Here is a 24,331-nt window from a genome sequence, read left to right on the forward strand (position 1 = left end):
AAGGCAGCTGTCTACAAGCCAGGAAGAGAATTGAATCAGAATTTCAACCAGAAACCAAATTGGCTGCACCTTGATCTTGGACTTCTCAGCCTCCAAAACTGTGAGAAATAAATTTCTGTTGTTCAAGCCACCCAAGCTGTGGCATTTTGTTATGGCAGCTCGAACTAAGACAAACCTGTTCATAAATTTAAAAAATTACGCATTTATGAATAGATTATATCCACAAAACATGACCATTATTACCATTTAGGTACAAACTAAGTGTACATAAAACATAGGTTGAAGTGGTATTTAGATAAATATTTTTTATGCTTAAATATAAGTAAATAAATAGATGATAAATTCTATAGCTTCCTAAAGAGAACCTGTTTAGAGATAAGCCTAAACTTTGGATGTGGTCAAAACCTCAAGCATTCATTGAGCATCTATGTGCCCAACACTCTTTCAGTCAATAACCTTATCCTTATTATAAAAGTAACCCCCCATACTGTAACTCTGAGCACCTATTACATAGATGGTACCCGAAAAGTATTAGCTGAATTAAAAAAATAAGTATCTTGCTATTAAAGGTTTATACACCAAAATTGATGGCACAGACACAAAGTATTATCTTTACAAGAATACCTTCAGGAAGATAGAACAATATGGACAGGCAGGTGGATGTCAGACAATGTTATCTGTGGCTATCTAATGCCCCTTAGTATTATGGTTAAAGATACATTGTTCTCAGCTGTTGGAATATTTTTCTAGTAAAATGTAGTATTTATAACTTTTTGTAAGGAAATTTTCTACTGCTTTTTTTTAAGAAAAAAAAGAAAGTAAGTTTGCAGTATAGTTCAAAGTCAAGTAAAAAGGGACTTGGAATTGTATGTAGTTATGAGCCACCCATTAAGTCTTTTGGTATTTATTGATGTATTTTATGTTTGCTTGCCTTCCCAATGATTTTAAATCTGGTTAATGAGGACTTTCAATGGCATGTGTAGCTCTGTAATGGTTGAAAACTATGCAACACAATGTAAATGTTGGTTTTTATTTTTTAACTTAAGCAACCATCTTCCTCGAGGATATATCCATATGAAGCTCAAATAATTATATTGGCTCAGTAAGAAATAAAAATTTCAATTTAGAGGTCGAATGATTAGGTTCCAGTGTCCATTTGATGATTCCTTCACTTTTTAGCTGATAGTGTTGACCATGATGATGTTGACTATGATGTGGGCTGAATGTTCTTAGAAAGCAAGGATTATTTCAGGAGTGTGGTAGAAAGACATGTGCTGAGGGCTCTCAGACCATCTGAGTGGCCTCTCTAAGCCACAGTGTGCTCATTCAGTAAACACTTATTAGGCCTCTACTATGTGCTAGGAATTACAAAATGGGCATAATAGTAGCCAACATAGCAGTAGCTAACTTTTACTTATTACTCATTTAATCCTTACTAAAATCATATGCAGATGGTACTTTAAAAAGTTGCCATTTCACAGGTAAGGGAACCAAAGCACAGAGATGTTAATTAATTAATTACTCAATGTCATTCAGGTTTTAGTGGTGAAGCCATAATTTCAACCGGAGAGTTTGATTCCAGAAAGTTCTCTCTTCACCTTTATAATTCAACATTATGCTGTTGTCGAGAGGATATTAACTTGCTATTTATTTGTTATTTATTGTTCTCATTTATTATTTACTTATTCATTGTTCTTGATAGCGTTTAAGTTGGTAAGGATCTCAAGCAAAGGTGTCTGAAAATTCTTGGGATACTGCATAGTGCATTGTGAATATATATTGCTGTTATTTATTGTATTGTTACATGTCATTAGGACTCTTTAATTTCATTCTTCCTTTTTTAAAGCAAATCTTTATTTTAAAGATTTCCCCTCTTTGACCCCTTTGGGAAGTCTTGATATTTGTACAGTCACAAACTTTTTATTGCATTGCCTGGTGCTTCAAGTAATTTAAATGTCCTAAAATTAAAGACTTCTACCATTTGATAATATTACCTTTTTTCTATTATTAAATATTTTATACATAAAAATATGCAACATATGTGATAATTGTAAACCACTGCACTTTTCTTGTCCTTGTCTGTATTCTCTCATTGCATGCGTGAAAAAGAGTAAACAGCATTTTATAAGGGTAAATTCAAATTATTGGTTCATGCTTTGTTTTGATAATGATGCTCTCTAGTATAGAAGCAAACATGTATTTTAATGGCCTATCCAATTTGAATTATACCAGTTTGCATGAAGACCTGCTGCCAAACTGTACTAAATGATAGAAATTTTAAACTTCTACTTTGAAAATCAAATTCCTCCTTGCAATTGACTGGTGTTAATGTTTTAAATGTGAGGACCACACACTCCTTCCATTTATTTAGAGAACCTGAACTGTGGTTGCTCCTTCCTACTCGCTGACTGCTACTGTTACCTGCCTAATAATTGTCTTTGGCTCCCTGTAAACCTGCAGCCAGAAAGGTATTTGAATTTTCCCCCTCTAGCACTTGCAAATCCGATTTTTATGTATAGCTAAGTGCTCTTAGCTTTTAGTCTATCTACTACTGGGGCCTGGTTTCTAGCAGGCCTGTAACTACACCAGATCCGGCCTATGTAATGCTGTTTGTAATGAGAAATCTAAACAGGGAATGGCAGTGAGGCATGGCAGGAATGTGTTTCCATTGGAGAAGTCAGTGTAGAGAAAAAGTATAAGCAAAGCTGTGTCCAGAAGGCCTTTTCAGCTGGCCAAGACGGAAGACTAATGTTATTGTACACAGGCTGTTACCCTGCCAGCTCTTCCTCACAGATTTGCTTTCTTTCTCTCTTCCCCTCACCCCAACTCCCCTCCCCCTCCCTCTCTCCTTCATCTATTCCTTCTCTTTCTCTTTCTTCCTCCCTCCTTCTTCGGGCTCTGCTTACTGTTTGCTCAGGTGGACAGTGACACCATTTGGAATGAGCTGCACTCGTCCGGTGCTGCACGCATGGCTGTTGGCTGTGTCATCGAGCTGGCTTCCAGAGTGGCCTCAGGAGAGCTGAAGGTGAGGTCTGGGTTGCATTAAGTGTGGGAAATCCAGAGAAGAAGCTGAAACAGAGATGTTGTTGTTTGGGAATTGTGGGGAGTGTGGTGTAGTAATAAAAAGAAAAGGGCGAGAGGAAGAGGGCAAGGAGATGGCCGCTAAGGTGTGATAATAACTAGACTGTAGGTAGGTAGTAGCTGATCCTGCTTGCAGGGCCTTCCTCTCTTTGGGGAAACTCGTACTCAGGGCACTCTGGTGTGTTTTTAAGAGCATAGAAATAGTGAGTAAAGCTATGGTCCAGGTTAAAAACACCCTTAGCATATTCATATCTGTCATGCCCTCCTGGGATTCTCTTTTGAAGTGATTTAAAAAATATGATTACTGAGTACTATGTATAAGCTCAGAATACCACCCAGAGAGATGGGGGGCAGGGGAGAAAGGTAAATACCAGACGGGAAGGATTGGGAGGAAGAAGGAAATTGTTGATTAGAAGGGTAATGATCCAGAGTATGTTTTTCCACGAAAGAACTTCAAAAATGAGCTATGCTTTATTGTTCTTTTCTTTTTATGGTCTCTTCTTTTCTACATCATATGAAAAGAACAATGTCCAAACCCCAAGGTTTCCCAGTCTAAACAATTTATAAAAGCCAGAGACCGGACAGATGTTGACATTTTATTTGATATTTTAACAGAGCTATTTAAAGGTATGCCATGTGCGTCTTAAATGCAGTTGCCCCAATAAACTTTGTTGGTGCTAACATAGCTTTTTAATGCACTAGTTCACACACTTCATAACGAAACCTGGGCAGTGATTGATTTGGTATTTTTATCAGTTGTGGGGCTTAAGGGAAATATATTGTGACCAAAAACATAAGCGCCGTGAGTTTTGTTAATCTAAAATAAAATCTAATTAGGATTATTTTTCTTTGTCTAATGAATTTTTATTCAGTTACACCTGACTGTTCCACTTGTGATTAAAAATGCACAGTAGGAATGTGCACTTTACAGTGCATTGTTTGTCCCAGAAGTCTTTGCTTTTACTTTTTAAGAAGTCAGAACCTACAGAAATATAGTTTTGATGAGGTGAGCTGTATTAAAATATATATATATATACATGTGCATATTTATATGCCTTATGTGCAATTGACATGATCAGCAGCAGGACATTTATTGCTCATCTTAGAGGGTTTTATGGGGCCATTAACATGGTGCTTACTACTCAGTCTTTACCTTTGGTAACAAGCTATTGAAAAGAGGAAAGGAATCAGCCTTATGGAGAGGTTTTGGCTGTCTCCCAGTGGCACTTTAGGAATAATTCTTCCTGTGTGGGTATGTCACTTGTAGCATTGGAATATATTGACATTTTAGAAGAATATTTGAGGGTCTTATTTTCAAAAGGATTTATAACACAGACAGATAACAGCCAGACTACAATATTGTAATTTTTAAAAGTTTAGGCTGGTACAGACTCACTTGATAACAAAGAAAAATGATTATGTTAGCATTTATAATTTCTAATTGTTTTGATTTTCAGAAGTTTAATCAATAATTCAGAAATATTCTCAAGTAGAATACCCACATATAATGCTCAAAATCATCATCGCTATTAGCCTCACAGTGTGCAGAATTGCCACATGTATGTATGAGGAGTGTTGAACAAAAACCTAATTCTACTTTTTGGGAGGTAGTCATTTAAAATAGCCAATTACAAACAAAGTGTCAACAACATATAGTATGGTCATGCTGACCACCAGCTGTACCAACATTGACTCTTTATGTTAAGAACAAGAATTCATACAAATGCTTTTTCCCCTTTGGTTGAGAAATAGCAGGTGTGGTTATAAAATAAAAGAGAAGAATAGAAAAGAAAGTGCCAGCCTAAGAATCAAGAAATCTTGGTCCAGGCTCTGGCACTTAAATGCTGTGTCATTTGTGGCAAATCATTTAACTTCTCTTGGCCTCAGGTTCTTGTTCTGCACTGGTGCTGACATTCAGAGCTATTTGCAAATGAAAAGTTGATCTGATTCTCAATTATACATACTACAGCATATAAATAGCAGATATTCCAAAACTAATTTCAGTTTACTTTGGTGAATATTCCAGATTTTGCAGGTAGTTTATCTTTCTGATTGTTAAGCCCAAAGTGAAAGTCCAAGACAGGCAGGACCATCACAAAGGCACCAGTGCTGACAGGGTAAGAGACTGAACCCGTTGGTTGCTAATAATTTGGAGAAGGCTACGGGAATGCCATGTGGGAAAGGCAGCAGTTACAAATGGTTTGTGGCCACAGTGAAGAGCTGAGGTAGAGCCATGTTTAAGGACCTCTAGCTAATGAAAAATGTTACTTAGGGTCTATCTACTTGTCCCAGACTCCAATATGACAGGGCTGGTTCACCTGCCGGCCAGGAGCATTAACGCTCATGGCTGTGGAGATTTTCATTCAGATCTAGGAAGAAAATAGGGAAGCTTATTTGAGGTCACTAGTAAGTTATCCTCTGATAAAAGATGTAAAGAGAAAACTTTAGTGTTTTAGTGTTTCGTCTTTCATTTTCTACATCTGCGTTCACTTCTTACATGTTCTACTCCATTCTCCCAGTAAATCAATAACTTAATGAAACAACAATGGCATATTATAATGCTACATTTTCTGAGACCGCACTAATTTTACTTGGAAAAATAGAGAAGAATTAAGAACTTTATTTCATATAGGTTGGTCCTGGAAGAGTGCTGCACTGAGAGGTGGGAGACAGCTGGAAAGAGGTCACTGAACTCATAGAGGATGGGGACCTTGGAGATAAGAAATGTGTACAAAAAAGGGAAAATGCCAAAGACAAATTTGATTACCTAGAACATTTGCTTGATGCTGGACTTGATCATGACCACTCCTTCAACTTTTGACAAGTTCTGTCCTTTCTTCACCTTAGGGATACTGATGGGTTGAAGGAATTAGAAGAACGAACCAGGCACAGGGAGTGGGTCTCATGTTGATGCTTAAATAGACCACACGCAGCAAACTACAGCAGTAAATTGGTGTATTTTTGGCACAGAATGGACATACTCAGTGGAGTTCATGGGAACTTTCAAGCTTTTCAGGTTTTTAACAAGATTTAAAAAAAAAACCCATACGTGGAAATTTCTCTAATCTATAGATGCCCAAATTGGCTATTTCTCAGATTCTAGTACAAAGGAACGCAAATATTCTGAAAATACTGAAATGTTTGGTGTATTGGAAACTGTAATTGGAAGAATAGATATCTCAAAATGGTTTTTTTGCTTTCTAGGACATTTAAGAAAGTATGTCTGGAAATAGAAATATCTCTAAAAGATGAGCATTATTTTTCCAAGTTATAAATGGTTCAGTACTTGGTTGAAAAATGATGCAAACTATCATGTTGTACACCTCAAGTATATACAATTTTTATTTGTCAATTATACCTCAGCAAATCCAGAAAAATAGTTTAACATTTATCAAGCTTTACTATAAGGATTCATTTTGATGCTATGTTGGCAATGCTATAACGTCACTGTAAAAAGGTAAAAATTCCTTTAGCTATCTGGAAATTTTTGTCAAAAAAAACCCCTCACCTGATTATCTGAATGATGCATGGGTTTCTTTAATGTTTGAATGGTTATTGATGTTATGTTGATAATAATACCTGCTATTCATTGAGTGTCTACTGTAGACTAGGCAGTTTACATGTAATTTGCTATTATCTCACAAAGGCCTTTGAAGTAAGTACCACCAGTGGGATACCAGCTAAGAGACATCGAGTAACTTTTTAAGACCCTACAGACAGTTTAATAAATGGCAAAGCCTGTAAGTCTCACAATTCTCTCTTCTCTTTCAACTGCTCAGTGAGGGATTTCTTGTAGAGGCAGCACGAGTATGTAAGAAAAAAATGGTTAAAGTGATCTCTTTCAAATGGTCTAGATCCTTTCCGCTTTATTTCTATAAAACCTTTAATACAGGTACATACAAAAAAACCCCCAAAAAGTTATGTTAATAACTTTCGAAGCACAATAATAAAATAAACACCTATGAGTCTTTCATTCAACTTAAGAAATACTACTTTGCTAACACTATGAAAGTCCTCTCAGTATTTATCTCATTCCTATCTTTTTGACACAGGAGTAATCATTAGTCTATTGTATTTTTAAAATTATTCCTTTCCCTTTTTAAAATAGTTTTAATGCTATGTTTGTGACCTTTATAAAAATGTAAGCTTATTGAATATATTATTCCTCAGATTTCTTTACTCCCACTTAAAATCATGTTATGAGGACTTTTCCTTATGAATTTATGTAGCTGTGATTCATTCATTTTCATTGCTGTAAAGTATTCCCTTGTTCATCATAATTTGTTTATTTGCTCTTCTTTTGGACATTTTAGTTGTTTCCAGGTTTTTGCTTTTTTGAAGAATGCTGCTAGGAACTTTCTTGAACATGCTTGCTGTTTCCAATATGGCATAATGGCAAGCTCCTAGCCATTAAATAATAAATAATAAATTTCACTAAATAATGCAAAGTAGAATTCTAAAGTCATTTTGCCACAATGACATCAGCAAAAATGGCAGCTTAAACTTCTGAAAATTCTTTTCTCCATAAAATCAATGACAAACTGGCAAAATTTGCAGGATTAAATTTTTAAGAACTCTGGAAATTAACCAAAAGCTTGCAACAACTCAGGAAGTACGTATTTAACCAAAACTGGCTGAGTCTTGGTAAGAACAGTGAACTTGACGGTGTTTTAATTCACCCTATTCTCATCTTACCCTTTCCAGCTCCCCAGTAGCCTTAACAAATAACAACCTGCATTCTCAGTGAAAACCAGTAAGTTGGCAGTCTCCAGAGGAGGCAGGATGGGGTTGGAGCTTCTTCAAAGCCCCATTCTCAGAGAATTGTCGTTATTTAGCCTGTCTGGTGCTTCAGTAGAAGACCCCACTTACAAGGCTGTCTTTGTTTGACCTGACTTGGAGTTCGCTTGATGTGAAAAGCCTTTTCCCCAGAAGCATTTGTTGAAAAGCATTAAAGGCAGTTGATTAACTTCATGGCTGCCTGAAGTGGTGTATAACAGTGGAGAAAACAATAGACTAACCGAAAGCTTCAAAGGAAAAACTGGGGAATGAGAGGTACATAGGGTTGTGAAAAGTCTCATTAGAGTTCCTAAGAATCTAGAGGGCCACATGCATGATAGGGCTGTGTGCATATTCAGGGCTATATTCACACTCAGGAAAAACCTGAGAAGGCCCTAAGCTCTTCTCTCAAGCTGACTTTGAGGCTCTGCTCAAACAGGAAGTGAAGGCCAAGGTGGATTTGTCAGCTGCCTGGCTGAGTAGTCAGTGTGTCCAGCACACACAGGACCTCTTGACAAAGGCTGGGGACTGTTGGTTCCAGGCTTTTAAGGAAGTCTCTATCATATCATTAACAGACCACTAAATTAACCAAGCAAAGACATCAGTGCCACACTCAACATAGAATACAGGCTTTATAGAATTAATTCAGAAAAGTCACTAAACAAACCCTGGGGAGAGGTAAAAATCTAATTTCTATAATTGCCGTATTATATTATTTAATATACCCAGCTTTCAATATAAAATTATGAGACATGCAAAGAAATACATGTATCCACATGAAGAAATAAAAAGCACCAGTAAAAATAACTACATAAATAAATATAAATGATAGTATAAGTGTATTTTCTGTTTGTAGCTCTTTCTCCTCTCAGATTTAAAAGTCAACTTCATAAAACAGTAACTATAAATCTGTGTTGATGAGGACACAGTGTATAAACATGTAATTTGTATGAAATTAACAGCACAATGGAATAGAGCTATGTAACAGCAGAACGAAGTTTTTGGATACTATTGAAATTTGGTTCACGTCTGAACTAGATTGTTAAAAGTTAAGAGGTTAATTACAATCTACTGCACAACTTGCAAGAAAATAATTCAAAAATATATGGAAAGAAATGACAAGGAAATTAAAATGATACGCTGGAGAATATCTATTTATCTTAAAAGAAGGCAGTAATGGAGGAATTGAGCAACAAAAAAAGACTACGCATAGAGAACAAATACCTAAGTCATTTGCCAATTTCAAACCCCAGCAGCAGCAAGTAAGAATTTCCAGTGCTCTTCACTTTCGTCTTTGTTTGGCGTTTTCAGATTTTTAAATGTTTGACAATCTCATGGATATAAAATGTCACCTTATAATGAACCTCTGTTATTACATATAGACAAATTTGATTGTTATATCCTTGTTAAACCTTTTATTAGTATTTAATAATTATCTCAAGTAAATATTTTTGTCCTCAGTTATATTTGTTTGATATTAATATAGCATTACTAACTTTTTTTTTATTTTCTAGTATCTGCCTAGTTCATTGTTTACCATCCCTTTGCTTGCACACTTTCTCTTTGTTATATACTAGGTCTATCTCCTATAAATGGCTCATGGATGGATTTTGTTTTCTTATCTGACTATATATTTTAACTGGGAGTTCACTTCACTTGTGTTTATTATGATTGGTAGTGTACACAAATGGATTTCTCTCATCATGTTTTGTTTTTTTCTTTTCCTTCTATTTGTGTGTCCCCTTCCCTTCACTCACCCCTTGCTCTGTTTTCAGTTGCAATTTTTTTCTCATTCTCTGTTACCTCTAGTTCTTTTTAAAAATGCGCACATTATTTGTATTATTTTAGTAATTACCTTTTAAAATTCAACCTATTTAATCAATTCTAAAGTTAATCACTCTGTTTGTTCTCCTCATTGACAACTCAAGAACTTTAGAATATTTTAAAAGCAATTATGCCCTAACTTATATGCTATTACAGTTCAGTGCTTTAGCTTTAGCTTTTTAAAAAAAATAATAATAACACCAATGAGACATTATTATACCATTTTAAACCATCAGTGTTTCTTTATTCTTGCCCACCTATTTATCATTTTCCTAGTCACCATTTATCTTTGTATTTGAAACCTCCATTCTTTGATTGTTTTCTTTCTTCCAATACATTTTTTACAAGTTTCTTTACTGATAGTTTCTCAGTTTTTGTTTATCTATGATATCTTTTTGACTTCATTCTCAAAAGAGTTCTGCTGAGTACACAGTTCAAAGTTGACAGTTTCTTTCAGCACTTTGAAGTTCCTCCATGCTTTTCTGGCTTCTAATTTTAATATGGAAAATATCTGTTACCAATCTAATTGTTATTTCTTGTAGATATTGTTTTTTCTCTTTGATTACTTTTTTTTTAAAGATTTTTCCTTTTTCTTCCCAAAGCCCCCCCAATACATAGTTGTGTATTTTTAGTTGTGGGTCCTTCTAGTTGTGGCATGTAGGATGCCACCTCAGCATGGCTTGGTGAGCGGTGCCATGTCTGTGCCCAGGGCTGCTGAAGCGGAGCGCAAGAACTTAACCACTCTGCCACGGGGCCAGACCCCACTGTCTGATTACTTTTAATGTCTTCTTTTTGACTTTGATATTCTGCTTTTGCTTACCATGTGTCTAATAGTGGGTTTTACTGATTCAAAATTGTTTAAAATATATATTAGCAAGACTAAAATTTAATGCAGCCTTGTGATGATAGTTTGTGATGTCACCTGCATCAGATTGAAAGTATCCTTGCTAATTTCAATTATTAATTATTCATTTATAAAACGAATATGTATTGAGTCTATTTTCAGATCAAAATATGTATTATGGAAAAAAAATAAAGCATGAAAGAGAATTAGAGGGTACAGGGAGAGGCCTAGCTCTGTTAGCTTACATTATCAGGAAAGCCTTACTGATAGGGAGAGATTTGAGGTGAATGAAATAAGGGAAGAATCATGTAGAGAATTGGGGAAAGAATAGTCCATACAAGGGAAAAAGCAAATACAGAATCTCTCTTATAGGGTAGAGTACATAAGTCTTGACATGTTTAAGGTACTGCAAGAAGCCCCGTGTGTCTGGAGTTATCTGCAGAGAGACTAGCAAGAGATGATTTTAGAGAGACAATCAAGAGCCAGATAATGGGGTGTACACACACACACACATACACAATTATACAGCATATACATATATATGCATATGTAGATAGCATTAAAATCTAAGAGTGTGTTTCTGTTACCTTAGAGAATAAGGATAGCACTTACATTATTTATCTACCAGTTAATAGATAAAGAAAGCTGTATTGCCATTTCAGATACATTTTGCCACCAATTTGGCCTTTCTTAAAATATTATACTGTTGTCCATCATAAAATGGTATATCAAATAAGGTATGGAATGGAATATTTGTGTTCACTCCAATTTTGACCAAGGGCCCAAGCTGAGGATGATGGATGTTAGTTAAATATGATAGACACCTCCTGAATGAATTCATTAAAAGATTGTCAAATAGGCCTGAAATTGCTTTACCTAATCCAGTTTATATAACAAAAGACTAGATAATAGACATGTGATTGATGGAAGATGCTTCAGAAGGAATTAAAGTATTTTGGCTATTCTGTTCTGTTCCCTTCTATGCTTTCCCCCAACCTAAGTCAAATGTATAAGAGACAGGAAATTACTCATGTCTGCAGATGGGAAGAGTGGCTTTTCAGTGATAGCTTGATGCATGTTAAGTTACAGAAATTTGTAGAATCACTCTAGACTACTACCGGGATGGGGCACAAAGGAGTTCACTAGAGTGCCTGAGGTATGTATCAGGAGTTTGGGAGCTGTGTAAAGAGAGGAATGCCCAAGCTTGTCACCTGGAGAATGCAAATAGGAGAGCTGGCTTAAACTGCCATGTGGACGAGTTGAAGAGAGAGGAGTGAGCAGCTGTAGCAAAAACGACACTGTTGGTAAGGCAAGGGTTTTTCCCCTTGTGGGCCAGTAGACACTTTGCATGGAAGCCAGATTTGAATCATTTTGAAAGGATCTCACTGAAGAGGTCTACCTTTTAGGGCAAAATCCCCCTGGTAGAATAAGACTCGAAATATGTGAAGGAGATGATGAGGGCTTGTAAGGTCAGCCAGTGAGTGCGTTGCCCACATCAGTGAACTTTGCAGACTGGAGGTCACTGACAGTGTCTCTGAGGAACTTGTGAATGTTTCCATTGAAAGAGAGATAATAACGTTTGTAATTCTGCCACAACAGAGGGCATTAGAAGAACCAAGAGGGATCTCCAAGTTGCGCTACTAATCTGAAGTCTTTATCCTTTTTATTCTTCCCACTCTCCAGAGCTGGAAGATCCATAAGCTAGGCATGAAGGTGGTGGAACAAGAAAGGAAAAAATATAAACTATAAATTATATAGCCTCCTCCCCCAGCACACACAAATATACATACCACATTTGCCCACTGCTCATCCCTAATTCAGTGTGCCATCAGGTCAGTGGGGGAAAGCTGTAAATGAGATGTGACATTAAAGAGTTTAATTAGACTGAACTGGACATTTTAATATCTAAAGATGAGACTGTTCCCATAGCTGAAAGCAATCTGAAAAGCTGTGGACTGTATCAGATAAAAACTAAAGAAAGGTTAGTGCTGGGAGAAAAATAATGCTATTTTCTTTTTATACCATTCCTAATTCAGCCCATTCAATATACCAGTGTATTAGTTTTCTATTTCTGCTATAACCAGTTACCACAAATTTAGAAGCTTAAGACAACACAAAATTATTATTCTCAGTCCTGGAGGTCAGAAGAACTGTATAGTGTTATTTCACCCTGCTGACGCCTTGACGTTAGCCCAGTGAGCCCTGTGCAGTTCTCTAGCATAATCAGATGTTGGCAGAATTCATTTCCTCCTGGTTGTAGGAGACCATGAGTTCCCCGTTTTCTAACTAGCTATTAGCTAGGGGTTGCTCTTAGCTCCTAGAGGCCTCTCTCTATTCTTTGCTCATAGCCCCTTCATCTCAGAACCAGCAAGAGGGTGTAGAACTCTTCTCAAGTTGTCATTTTTGTGACCTTTTTCCATCATTGCATCTCTCTCTGACCACAGCTGAGAATACGTCTCACCTTTTAAGAATGCAGATGATTTGAACAAGACCGTCTGTATAATGCTGGATATCTTTTCCATCTCAAGGTCTTTGATCATAATAATATCTGCAAAGTCTCTTTTGTCATTTAAGGTAACATCCGCAGATTCTGAGGATTAGGACTTGGACATCTTTTGGGGGACTTCTGCCTATGACAAACAGTTACTCAAAATTCAAAGTATATTCCTTCTTTCATGTTCTGATTATATATGGCTATAAGCTGTTTAGTAATCACTTGAGAGTTTTCAAAAATAGATAATTTATCTTTTAATCAAGATATAATTTACATTGAGTAGAACATACAGATTTTCAAGGGTATTATGTCTTTTGACAAATGTCTATACCTGGCTACCACCACAAGTTATATAATATTTAAATTACCACAGGAAGTTCCCTCGTGCCCCTTGGTAGTTGCTCTCCAGCACAGGCAAACACTGATCTGATTTTTCTTATAATCACCTAATTTTTCCTATTATGAAAAAATTATATATATGCTTTTTATATTATATATTATATAGTATATATTAATTATATGCATATATATGGCAGTATACAGTATGTAGACTTTTTTATGTGGCTTCTTTCACTTAATATGTTTTTAAGATATGTTCATGCTGTTGCATGTATTGTTTAGCTTAACTTTTACTGCTAAGTGGTCTTCTATTTTGTGAATATTGTGTAATTTGTTGATTCATTCCAGTTTGGGACAATTATGAATAAAGCTACTATGAAGGTACTTTTCCAAATCTGTTTTTGGACATATGTTTTTATTTCTCATGGGTAAATGCCTACGAAAGAAATAACTATGTTGTAGGTTAAGTATATGTGTAGGTGAATAAGAAAATGACAAACTGTTTTCCAAAGTAATTACTGTTTTATCTGTAGAATCTGCAGTTTTATCACTTCTCTCATTCCTGATAGTGATAATTTGTGTCTTCTTTCTTTTGTTTCTGATCAGCCTGGCTAAAAATTTATCAATTTTATTGATCTTTTCAAAGAGCCAGCCTTTGGTTTCATTCATATTCTTTATTTTTTTCTGTTTTCTATTTCACTGATTTGATCTTTATTGTTTTCTTTTTTCTGCTTACATTGGGTTTTTTTTATTTCTTCTTTTTCTAGTTCTTTAAGGTAGAAGCTGAGGTCATAGACTTGAGACTTCTTTTTTCTAATATAGACATTTAATGCTATAAATTCCTTTATTATTATTATGATTTTGTTGTGGAAGATTGTCCTTGAGCTAACAACTGTTGCCAGTCTTCCTCTTTTTGCTTGAGACAGATTGTTGCTGAGCTAACATTTGTGCCAATCTTCCTCTATTTTGTATGTGGGACTCTGCCACAGCATGGCTTGATGAGTGGTATATGGGTCCACACCTGGGATCTGAACCTGCAAACCCCAGGCTGCTGAAGTGGGGCACAGGAACTTAGCCACTGTGCCACCAGGCTGGCCCCTCTTTATTATTATTTTTCATAATAATTGTATATTTTTAAGGTGTACAACATGATGATTTGATATACATATACAGAGTGAAATGATTACTGCAGTGAAGCTAATTAACATATCCATTTCCTCACATAGTTGCCATTGTTTTCTTTTTTATAGTGAAAGCACCTGAAATCTACTTTCTAAGCAAATTTCCAGTATTCAAAGCAGTATTATTAACTATTATAAATTTCTTTCTAAATACTGCTTTAGCTGTAGCCTGTAAATTTTAGCATGTTATGTTTTCATTTCATTATGTTCAAAATACTAATTTCCCATTTGACTTCTTTGACACGAGTTATTTAGAAGTATATCACTTAGTGTCTGACTATTTGGAGATTTTTCCAGATATCTTTCTCTAATTGATTTATAATTTAATTCTACTGGAGTCAGAAAATGTGCTTTGTATGTCTTGAATCATTTTACATTTATTGAGATGTAACTGTAATTCTCTTTGTCTCCTCCTAGCCTCTGTATTATTTTGTCATGTATTTTACTTTTACACATATTATAGATCTCCACAATAAATTATCATTATTTTTGCTTTAATAGTTGAAAGTTTTTAAGTAAGTTCAAAATGTGTATGTTCGTGTGTGTGTGTGTGTGTGTAAGAAAGAGAGAGAATATGTGTATACATATATAATATAAAGATAATTTATTAAATATCTTTTATGTTTGAGCACATATTTAATCTTTCTAGTGTTCTGTATTCATTTGGGCAGATCCAGGCTTCCATCTGGTATCATTTCCTTTCAGTCTGAAGAATTTCCTTCAACATTCCTTGTATTGCAGTTCTACTGACAACAGATTCTATCGTCTTTTGTTTATAAGAAAATGTTTTTCTTTCCTTTAATCTTTGAATGATGTTATCATTTGATATAGACTTCTATGTTGATAGTTATTTCATACTGTAAAGATATACTTCCAGTGATATCTTTTTTCCTTTTTTTGATGAGAAATCAGCTGTTATTCTTATTAATGACTCTTTATTTATTGATTTAATGCATCTTTTTTCTCTCTGCCTTCAACACTTTTTATCTTTGTTTTTCGGTAGTTTTGTGATTAGGTATGGTTTTCTCTGTTTTTATCCTGCTTGGAGTTCACTGAGCTTTCTATGTCACTGGCTTGCTGCTTTTTATAAAATTTGGAGAACTTTAAATACATTATTCTACCGCATTTTCTACATTCTCTGTCTTAGAGTCCAATTAGATATTTATTTGATCACTTCACACTGTCCCACTGGACATTGAGTGTCTGTTCATTTTCTTTAGTCTTTTTTTCTTCTCTGTACTTCTATTTGGATAATTTCTATTGACCTGTTTTTAAGTTCATTGTTCTTGTCTTCTGTTGTGTCCAAGCTGCCATTAATCCCATTAAAATAATTTTTCATTTCTCCTTTGGTTCTTTTTTACAGCTTCTTGGTCTCTTTTGAAATTCTCCTTATCTTCACCATCCTTTCCTATAGATTCAGCATGTCTATCACAATTATTTAAAAATCTTTATCTGATAATTCTAATATTTGAGTCACTTGTATGTTTCTATTACCTTATTTTTCACTTGATTGTGAGTCTTATTATTTTGCTTCTTTGCATGTCTTGTAATATTTGATTATATGCTAGGCATTGTGTTTAAAATCCAATACAGGTTAGAAGGGCTTGTTTCTCTGGAGTTTAATTCTTTTAAAAATTTCTTTGTGTCCAAAGTTCTTCAGTGATTTAAAGAAAAGTGTACTTTTTGGGTTTATTCAGTGATTTATTGTTACTTTTGTAGGACTGAAGTTTTACACATCCTTCTTCCTTCTAATCAGGTGTGGATCTCCAAAGCAACTATATTTTTGAGAGGATGTTGAAGTTCTCTCCTATTTCAAATTTTATCTCTCACACTCATAAGGGACAAATGCCAGTGATTAGAATGGGGTGACAGTTTTATTTCTCTATTTGATTCTTCAACTTAAAAAAAGGAAAAGACAAGTATGTAACTAATATACTCTCTGTACATCCACTGTGAATGACTATTTAAACATCAGAGAAAGGGAGAAACCTTGGCAGTTATATGTTTACTCTTGTGTGAAACTGCCTTACTCTTGACCTTCTCACTTCCTGTTATACCAAGTGCTCCAACTTTTTCTGAAAACTCAAATTAGCCAACTTGTGGGCTGATTTACACCTCTGAAAAATGACAAACATACAATACTTAAAAGCTTTTGGGTTAAGTGAAAGGTGAACCTACCTACTACTCAGATTCTTTGCTCAGGAACCAAGACCTGTTGCCTAGTTGGTCTTCCTGTGGTGTTCCCACTGAATAATCTACTTCCTTCTGGGTTTTTATTTTGCCCATCTGCTTTTCTGATGGCTAAGAGATCCATTTCAAGTTTGTAGTTTTGACTGCCTGCTCCGTGGTAATTGGATCTATTTCCAGTCTCTCCATCTGGTTCTCGGCTTTGAACTGTCCAGATTTCATTGCTTATATGTGGTTTAGCTCATACTGACTAAAAATTGCTGTGTCTCCCTTCAGACTGTATCTATGTCTCTCTTCCCTCTAAACCTTGCTGAGCTTTTCTCAGTCCCTGACACATACTTTACACTTTTAGTCAGAGTCCTGATGATATTTTTAAAATAACTTAGGTGGAAAAAATGCTTCCTGAAATAAAGTCCAGTCTCAAATTTAGCATTTACTTACAAGGTTTTCTACTGCTATATTTTTACCTTGATATTTAAAATATAGACTAAATAATACATAATGGGGGAAAAATCTTCCTACTAATTTATGTTTGTTTTTTACCTTTAATAGTATTAAATTTGATACCTGCTGGTTTATGTATAATGCAGATGTTTCCTTGCTTTTTTGTCTCAATCTCTGCAAAAGATATTGTTTTCTTCTTGATACCAGTGTACAAATCGCAAGTACCGTACACACTTGGAGAACATAAGTATTTTACACCTTTGTAATTTTATATGGCAATAAATTTCATGCACGCATATACAGAAACTTGTTGTAAAATGAAAAATCTTGTCAATTGATTTGGTGTTCCTTCTACATGATGCTGTTATGTACATGATGCTACATAATTTAATCTCTTTGGTTGAAATTTTGACTCAGTTGCCTAGTTTTGACTAAACTGACCAGTTTAATTGTTGGTAGCTATTCTTATTATAGTGTATGGCTATCGAGAATTAAAATTTAATGCAAAAAGAAAATTTACTATTAAAGGAAGAATAATATAGGGGCAGGCCCCATGGCTAAGTGGTTAAGTTTGCGTGCTCCACTTCCCAAAAGCCCAGGGTTTCACTGGTTTAGATCCTGGGCATGGACCTAGCACCGCTAATCAAGCCATGCCAAGGTGGCGTCCCATATAGCAGAGCCAGAAGGACCTATGACTAGAATATACAACCATGTACTGGGGGGCTTTGGGGAGAAGAAGAAAAAAAGACAATTGGCCACAGATGTTAGCTCAGGTGCCAATCTTTAAAAAGAAAAAAAAGGGAAGAATAGTATAGCAGAAGTTAAAAATCTTCTATCTAAAGAACCCAAACATTTTAATAATAGTTATAAAATGTATATTACTACTCTTAAAAAGTCTTGAGGGGCTGGCCCAATGGTGTAGTTGTTAAGTTTGCGTGCTCCGCTTCAGCAGCCTGGGGTTCTCTGGTTCAGATCCTGGGCACAGACCTACGCACTACTCATCAAGCCATGCTGTGGCAACATCCCACATAGAAGAAGTAGAAGAACTTACAACTAGGATATGCAACTATGTACTGGGGCTTTGAGGAGGGGGAAGAAAACAAAAGAGAAAGATTGGCAACAGATGTTAGCTCAGGGCTGATCTTCCTCACCAAAAAAAATTTGAAATTTCATGTATCTAATTGAATAAGTGTATATATATGCCAAAAGATATAAAGACAGAACCACTGTTGACTTAATGCAAATCTGCTGCAGTTAAGATGTGAGTATAATGACAAAAGTGATCTCACCATGGGACATTTCTTGATACAGTCTTTTTCCCCTAGTATCATCTATGTTCAAGTCTTGATCATTACTGTTATCTTACTGTTATTGTAATATCAACTATGTAATTACTATTATTATAATGTACTATTATTTTGTGCTATTGTCTTCACAGAAGGCTATGATCATCTGTTTTAAAATTTTTTTTCTGGAACCGGCCCTGTGGCACAGTGTTTAAGTTCGCACGTTCTGCTTCGGCAGCCTGGGGTTCACCGATTGGGATCCCAGGCGCGGACATGGCACCGATTGGCAAGCCATGGTGTGGTAGGCATACCACATATAAAGTAGAGGAAGATGAGCATGGACGTTAGCTCAGGGCCAGTCTTCCTCAGCAAAAAGAGGAGGATTGGCAGCAGATGTTAGCTAGGGGATAATCGTCCTCAAAAAATAAAATTTTTTTCTGTTTCTTAAAAAACAAAGCAAAAAGAAAATTATTTTGCCCTAATTCTTATTTTTTCAGAAATTTTTCATACTGAGGCTCTATTTACATGATGAAAATACCTGACTTTTTTTGGGTCAATGTGGTCCAAAAGCCAGTCACATTTCAGAATCTTCAGGGAATTGAGTTGTTGGGCCTTGTATCAGCTGAAACCACTGATTGATAAACTAAACAAATTGCTTTCAGTGAGTTATTATTGTTTTACCAAGACCCACATCCTGATGATCCCCCTGCCTCAACAAAAACCTCTTCAGGGACCAGCCTGGTGGTGCAGCGGTTAAGTTCGCACGTTCCACTTCAGCAGCCCGGGGTTCACTGGTTTGGATCCCAGGTGCAGACCTATGTATCACTTGTCTAAGCCATGCTGTGACAGGCATCCCACGTATAAAAAATAGATGAAGATGGGCATGGATGTTAGCTCAGGGCCAATCTTCCTCAGCAAAAAAGAGGAGGATTGGTGGCAAGATGTTAGCTCAGGGCTAATCTCCCTCAAGAAAAAAAAAAAACTTCTTCATAGTGGATCCATTGTTAGTATTTTCATACAGGGCTCAACTTAAATTGTGTTTAATACAAACACCATCAAATGCCCTGTCTCCTTTCCACCAGGAGACTGATTTTCCTGAATGTGTTTGTTCCTATCTATAGCCACATCTTTGCCAGGCTCAAGGCTGTAGGCATTATGGGCCACAGATGCCAGGCTTCATAAGAACTGTTTTCCAGTGCTATCATCAAGCTCCTTCCTTCTGGATTCTTCAGGGAGTAGGGCTGGCAGCTGTTCACATGCTTTGGGGTCCACCATTCAGTTAAACTGCAAATGCTAGGCTCCTGTTTTCCTGGCTCCCTTGAGCTCACTCAAAGAAACAAAATGGTATTCCCATATGTCCCTTATTGTTTTCTTGGCAGATCTCCCTACCTCCTTTAACCTCCCAGATTCTAGTATGTGAGAGACAAACTTTCTTTGTGAAATTTTCTTCCCTCAGATTCTAAAGCAAACTGTCCTTTTAGAAAGTCCTATTTAAGGCTGAAATTAACTGGTTTTAAGGACTAAATTAGTATATTGCAAAATATTATGCAACCGATAAACTCCAATTAAAGGTAACCCAAAAGACTGACCTTGACTTACTAATTTGAATGTCAAATTTTACAAATGGTTCAGATGTCATTAGGAGATACCTATGGACCAAGTGTCCAAATATTCTGCAATACATTTTATCCTCATGTTCCTATTCAATTCTTTCCTTTCAAAGAGAATCACAAAACTAGATTTTATATTTTTCTATATAGAATTAACAATAAAGATATTATACAATACTTCTTAAAGACTTGTGGAATTGTGCACAAGTGGATAATGTCTGGCATTTATTAGTAGTAGGTCCCTAAGATGATACAATTTGATCCTCTCTCTCTTTCTCATAAAGACTGACACGGTAGGGCAAATCAACTATTTATGACATTTAGTAGAAATAATGCATTTCTTTTTACTTCTAAATAAGACTTTATTCCAAGAAATTAAAGCTGGGAAGGGGAATATTCTGCTTTCACATTCTTGTTACCATACTATAAATCATGTGGGACTATTTTTCATCATGGATTTTAGTGTAGTAGAAGAGGAGGACCTCAGAATACATCAAAGATCCACAGTTCCTATTCAGTAGGAACTTTGAATGCGAGCTGCTGTAAGGCATATTGAACAAGTGATGAGCTGTATCATGTTCATAAGGGTCAACTGGACATTGCAGGTTAACAGCTTGTTAACAATACTGCTGTGCCTGAGCTGTCCCTGAAAAGTGGAATTTGAGCCAATTGTTGTGCAAGCTCCTACAAGGTAAACAGAAGTGGGGGAAACAAGGCAGGAGGAGTGAATATCTGTTTTTCTTTCTCTGTTCCTGAGTTGGTTTCTGATAATCTAAATCCCCAAATCCATTACCAGAAAGTGATAAGAGGGGAAGGTAGTATTCATTCAACTTTCATGTATGATATTACCCCCAAATTTTAACATCCAGTGATATCAACAAATACACTGTGAACACTGTCCATTGAACAATTTTCAGTTTCTTTAGCCAAAAGACTGGTCTCTCGTACAACTATGTTGAGTGTAACCAGGACCATTTTGGATGGGGAAACAGAGTTGAGTCAAGTTCAAATGAACCATCATAGGTTTTCAACAAGGCACGAGTGAATTTTGATGGACATTTTTTGCCATATTCTACTATACCTGAATGGGGGAGAAGGTAATCCTTATAAATGAAGTGCTTGATATAGCAAGATGAGCAGTATTATTTGTATTTTAAGTCCTGTTACAACAAATATCATTACCCCCAGCCAAAAAAAGACCCCAAACAACAACTAGAAAATCCAAACAGGATCCAACAGACAACACAATTACTTCAAGTAATGTTTTTTAAAAACAAAATTTTAGTATAATAGGAGAATATTAGGATCTTCTAGCTAATTAAATCTTTCAAAAGCCTTATGTCTTTACCATGTTTATGACTTCTTGACCTTTGTGCAACTTAGTATAAAGAATTAGAAGATTTTTTTTTAATGTGTCAAACCAGCTAATGCATGCTTTATTTTCATTACTCTTTTGATCTATCATCAGGTAAAAGACTTATATACTTGGCAAGCACATTTATTGAGATATTAGAAAGGACGCTTATGACCAGTCTGATTTGTTGGGGATGAATCGTGCTGTCCTAGTATAGTCATATAAATTGCAGGTTCTGGCTTCTTTCAGCACTTCTTCTTACTAGACCAAATAGCTTATGCACCAAAATATTTGATAATTATAGTTATTATTGAATATCAAAGTAGATTAGAATATCTCCAACTATTCTTTAAGAAAAATCAACCTATATATAGATAAAGGAAAGTTTCTTAAAGTGATTTTTAAAATTGATAACGCATCAGTGAGAATCTGGGGTAGCTGGGATTTTGGCTTCCAGTGAAATATTTGAAACACATAAATCATTGCATATGAATTTCCAATTCAGCAAATATATTGAAAGTAATAATTCAACCATCACGTCTTTACTTGAAAATACATGCTGTAGAGTTTTTCCATGCTGTGCTTGGTTTTGATATGTATTATTTCACTGAGAATTGATACTTTAGTACATTTAGAAATACTTTAGTGGTAATACTTAGCCATTGGGAGGTAATTACCGAGCTCTAAATTAGTAATGCACTAAAAGAGAAATTTTAAAAACAGAATCCCAATCAACTGGTCTGACATGCTCAATTAGTCTTTGGATGGTAGGCAGTTATATACATAAAACATTTTTCTCAGCAGGACAGATTTCTTTGATTTTGTTCTTGTAGCTTCCCAAAATAGAGTTACGTTAAAAATATTAAGTAAAAATCTAAGATTTGATCAACTACTTCTAACAAAGAAACACAATCTTCTCATCTCTTGTCAGTTTATAAATATAGCATAGACTTTCTGTACTCTACATTGAAGTTATGCTTTTATAAAGAATACAAAATCAAAATTAGTAAGTGGCTAACAGGGCTACTGGGTATTACAGGTAGTATTAGTTTAAGCTCTGTTTCCTTGCTTAATATTTTTGAAAATGTATAAGAAATCTTTGCTTTTCTCTTTTGGATTCTGTATTTTTTGGCTGATTCTGCTATACAATGTGTTCTTGACTTTCTACATTCATGGTGATTAAGTCCTTATTATCCATGATTTCTGACACCTCAGTCATTCTATATAGGTTGGAATTAATAATGGTTCTTATTATCCATTGAATACCTACTTGGCCCTGAGGTAGAGAAAGAAAATATACATTTCTGCTACCCGTAAATGCATCTTAATGAATGCAACAAGTAAAATGATCAGATTATTTTCTACTGTCTGAATTTTCAGTTCCCATCAGTGCCATGGTAATAAACAGCTTATGTAGAGGAATTTGAACTTTTGTCATATTGTGTAAAAAAGTGAAGCTTTAAAGTTATTCTAGTGATTTGCTTACTGCCTACCCTTTATTTGGTTGGGGAGGGTTTCGCTGTGCATGTAAGGAATACACAAATAAGTTTGACATTTCTAAAAGTTTGATCAGAAGATGCAAATTTCATCAGTTATGAAAATAGACTAGTCTAAAATGTTTGGATTGCCTTCCTTCTCATTCAAATCCATTTTTACATATAGATAATGTCATAGATTCCCTTTCCTGGATGTTACATGGCTTTCTAGAGTAAGCAAATAGTCTCTTGCATTTCTCCATATGGTGACACCAGAGAACACATCCTTCTTCTCTTTGACCAAAGAGAAACATCCATAATACTAACCTAAACAACAAAAAAAAATAGGGATGTGACCACACTCAGTATTTGAAATGTTAATTGTTGCTGTTGTGGTGTTAAAATACTGCCAAAGCTCTATGATTAGTCATGTTCATGACTGAAGAGAATGTAAAACTTAAAAAAGACCGTTTTTTAAATGAGATTATTAAGATAAAAATTGTCACCATAAAATTGATGTAAATTCACAGAAAAGTACTTTAGCATGCATTTTCTTAGACTAACTGCTTGGTCTTCATAATTTTGAATAAATTATAAACCAAAGAGTTTTTCATAGAGTAAGGTAGAAAAAAATTCACAATTGTATGGAATAATACAGCATTTGTAGGTTTTACTGCTATCTGAGATGCTCATAAAATAAAAGAGATTAAGTAAGAACATCATACATACTCCAGAGTTTGCGAAAACAGAATATTTTTTCACAAAATGGAAATGGTTATCTATTATTATTAGCATTAGATGAGAAAATAAACCGAGCCACTGAATCCTTTATTGTATACAGGTTTTCTTACACTTTGTGAGCCTAGTAAATTATTAAGTTCTTTGAAAATACAGTAACTTATTTAAGGTTTATTGAAAAATATTCATTGAAGATATAGATGTTCTTTAGCCAAGGAAAGATCTGGTTTAAGTGGTATTATAAACAACAAATCTTTGTGCCAGGCAATAAAGGATACACAAAAATACAAAATAAATCCCTTGTCAAGAGGCTCAGAATCCAGTGTGAAAGTCAGATATTTCTGTAAGCATAATAAAGTCGTTTCAATTACTTTCCACAACAGTTTGTCAAATTAAAGACTCTATTAATTACAAGGGACAAAATATTTTATGTATTTCTAAGAAAAATGATGCTCCCAAGTCTGGCAGGCAACCTCCCACAAAAAGCTAGGATGCAAATACTGGGACCCTTGAGAGAAGGAAGAACTTGGAGCTGAGGTCAGAGCAAAAGAATGGCCAGAAGGATAAGAGCCAGGGTAGTTTCTATTCACAATTTATTTTATCATTCTTTACTGACCACCGGCTATGTGCCAGGCATAATGTAAGTCTAGAGGAAAAAATGATGAGCCAAGTCATAAAGTGGTGACTCCAAGGTGGGG

General features: G+C 35.3%; 1 protein-coding gene across 1 annotated transcript in view; it reads left to right on the forward strand.

Annotated features, from left to right (window-relative positions):
* Window positions 1-24,331, forward strand: part of HDAC9 (histone deacetylase 9) — a 654,335-nt gene that overhangs the window by 478,620 nt on the left and 151,384 nt on the right. The window contains exon 17 of the mRNA XM_046668931.1: window positions 2,918-3,025. Coding sequence (XP_046524887.1) covers window positions 2,918-3,025 — 108 coding nt within the window. The remainder of the gene's footprint in view (window positions 1-2,917; window positions 3,026-24,331) is intronic.

Source organism: Equus quagga, chromosome 8 (genome assembly GCF_021613505.1).
Source record: "Equus quagga isolate Etosha38 chromosome 8, UCLA_HA_Equagga_1.0, whole genome shotgun sequence".
NCBI lineage: Eukaryota > Metazoa > Chordata > Mammalia > Perissodactyla > Equidae > Equus > Equus quagga.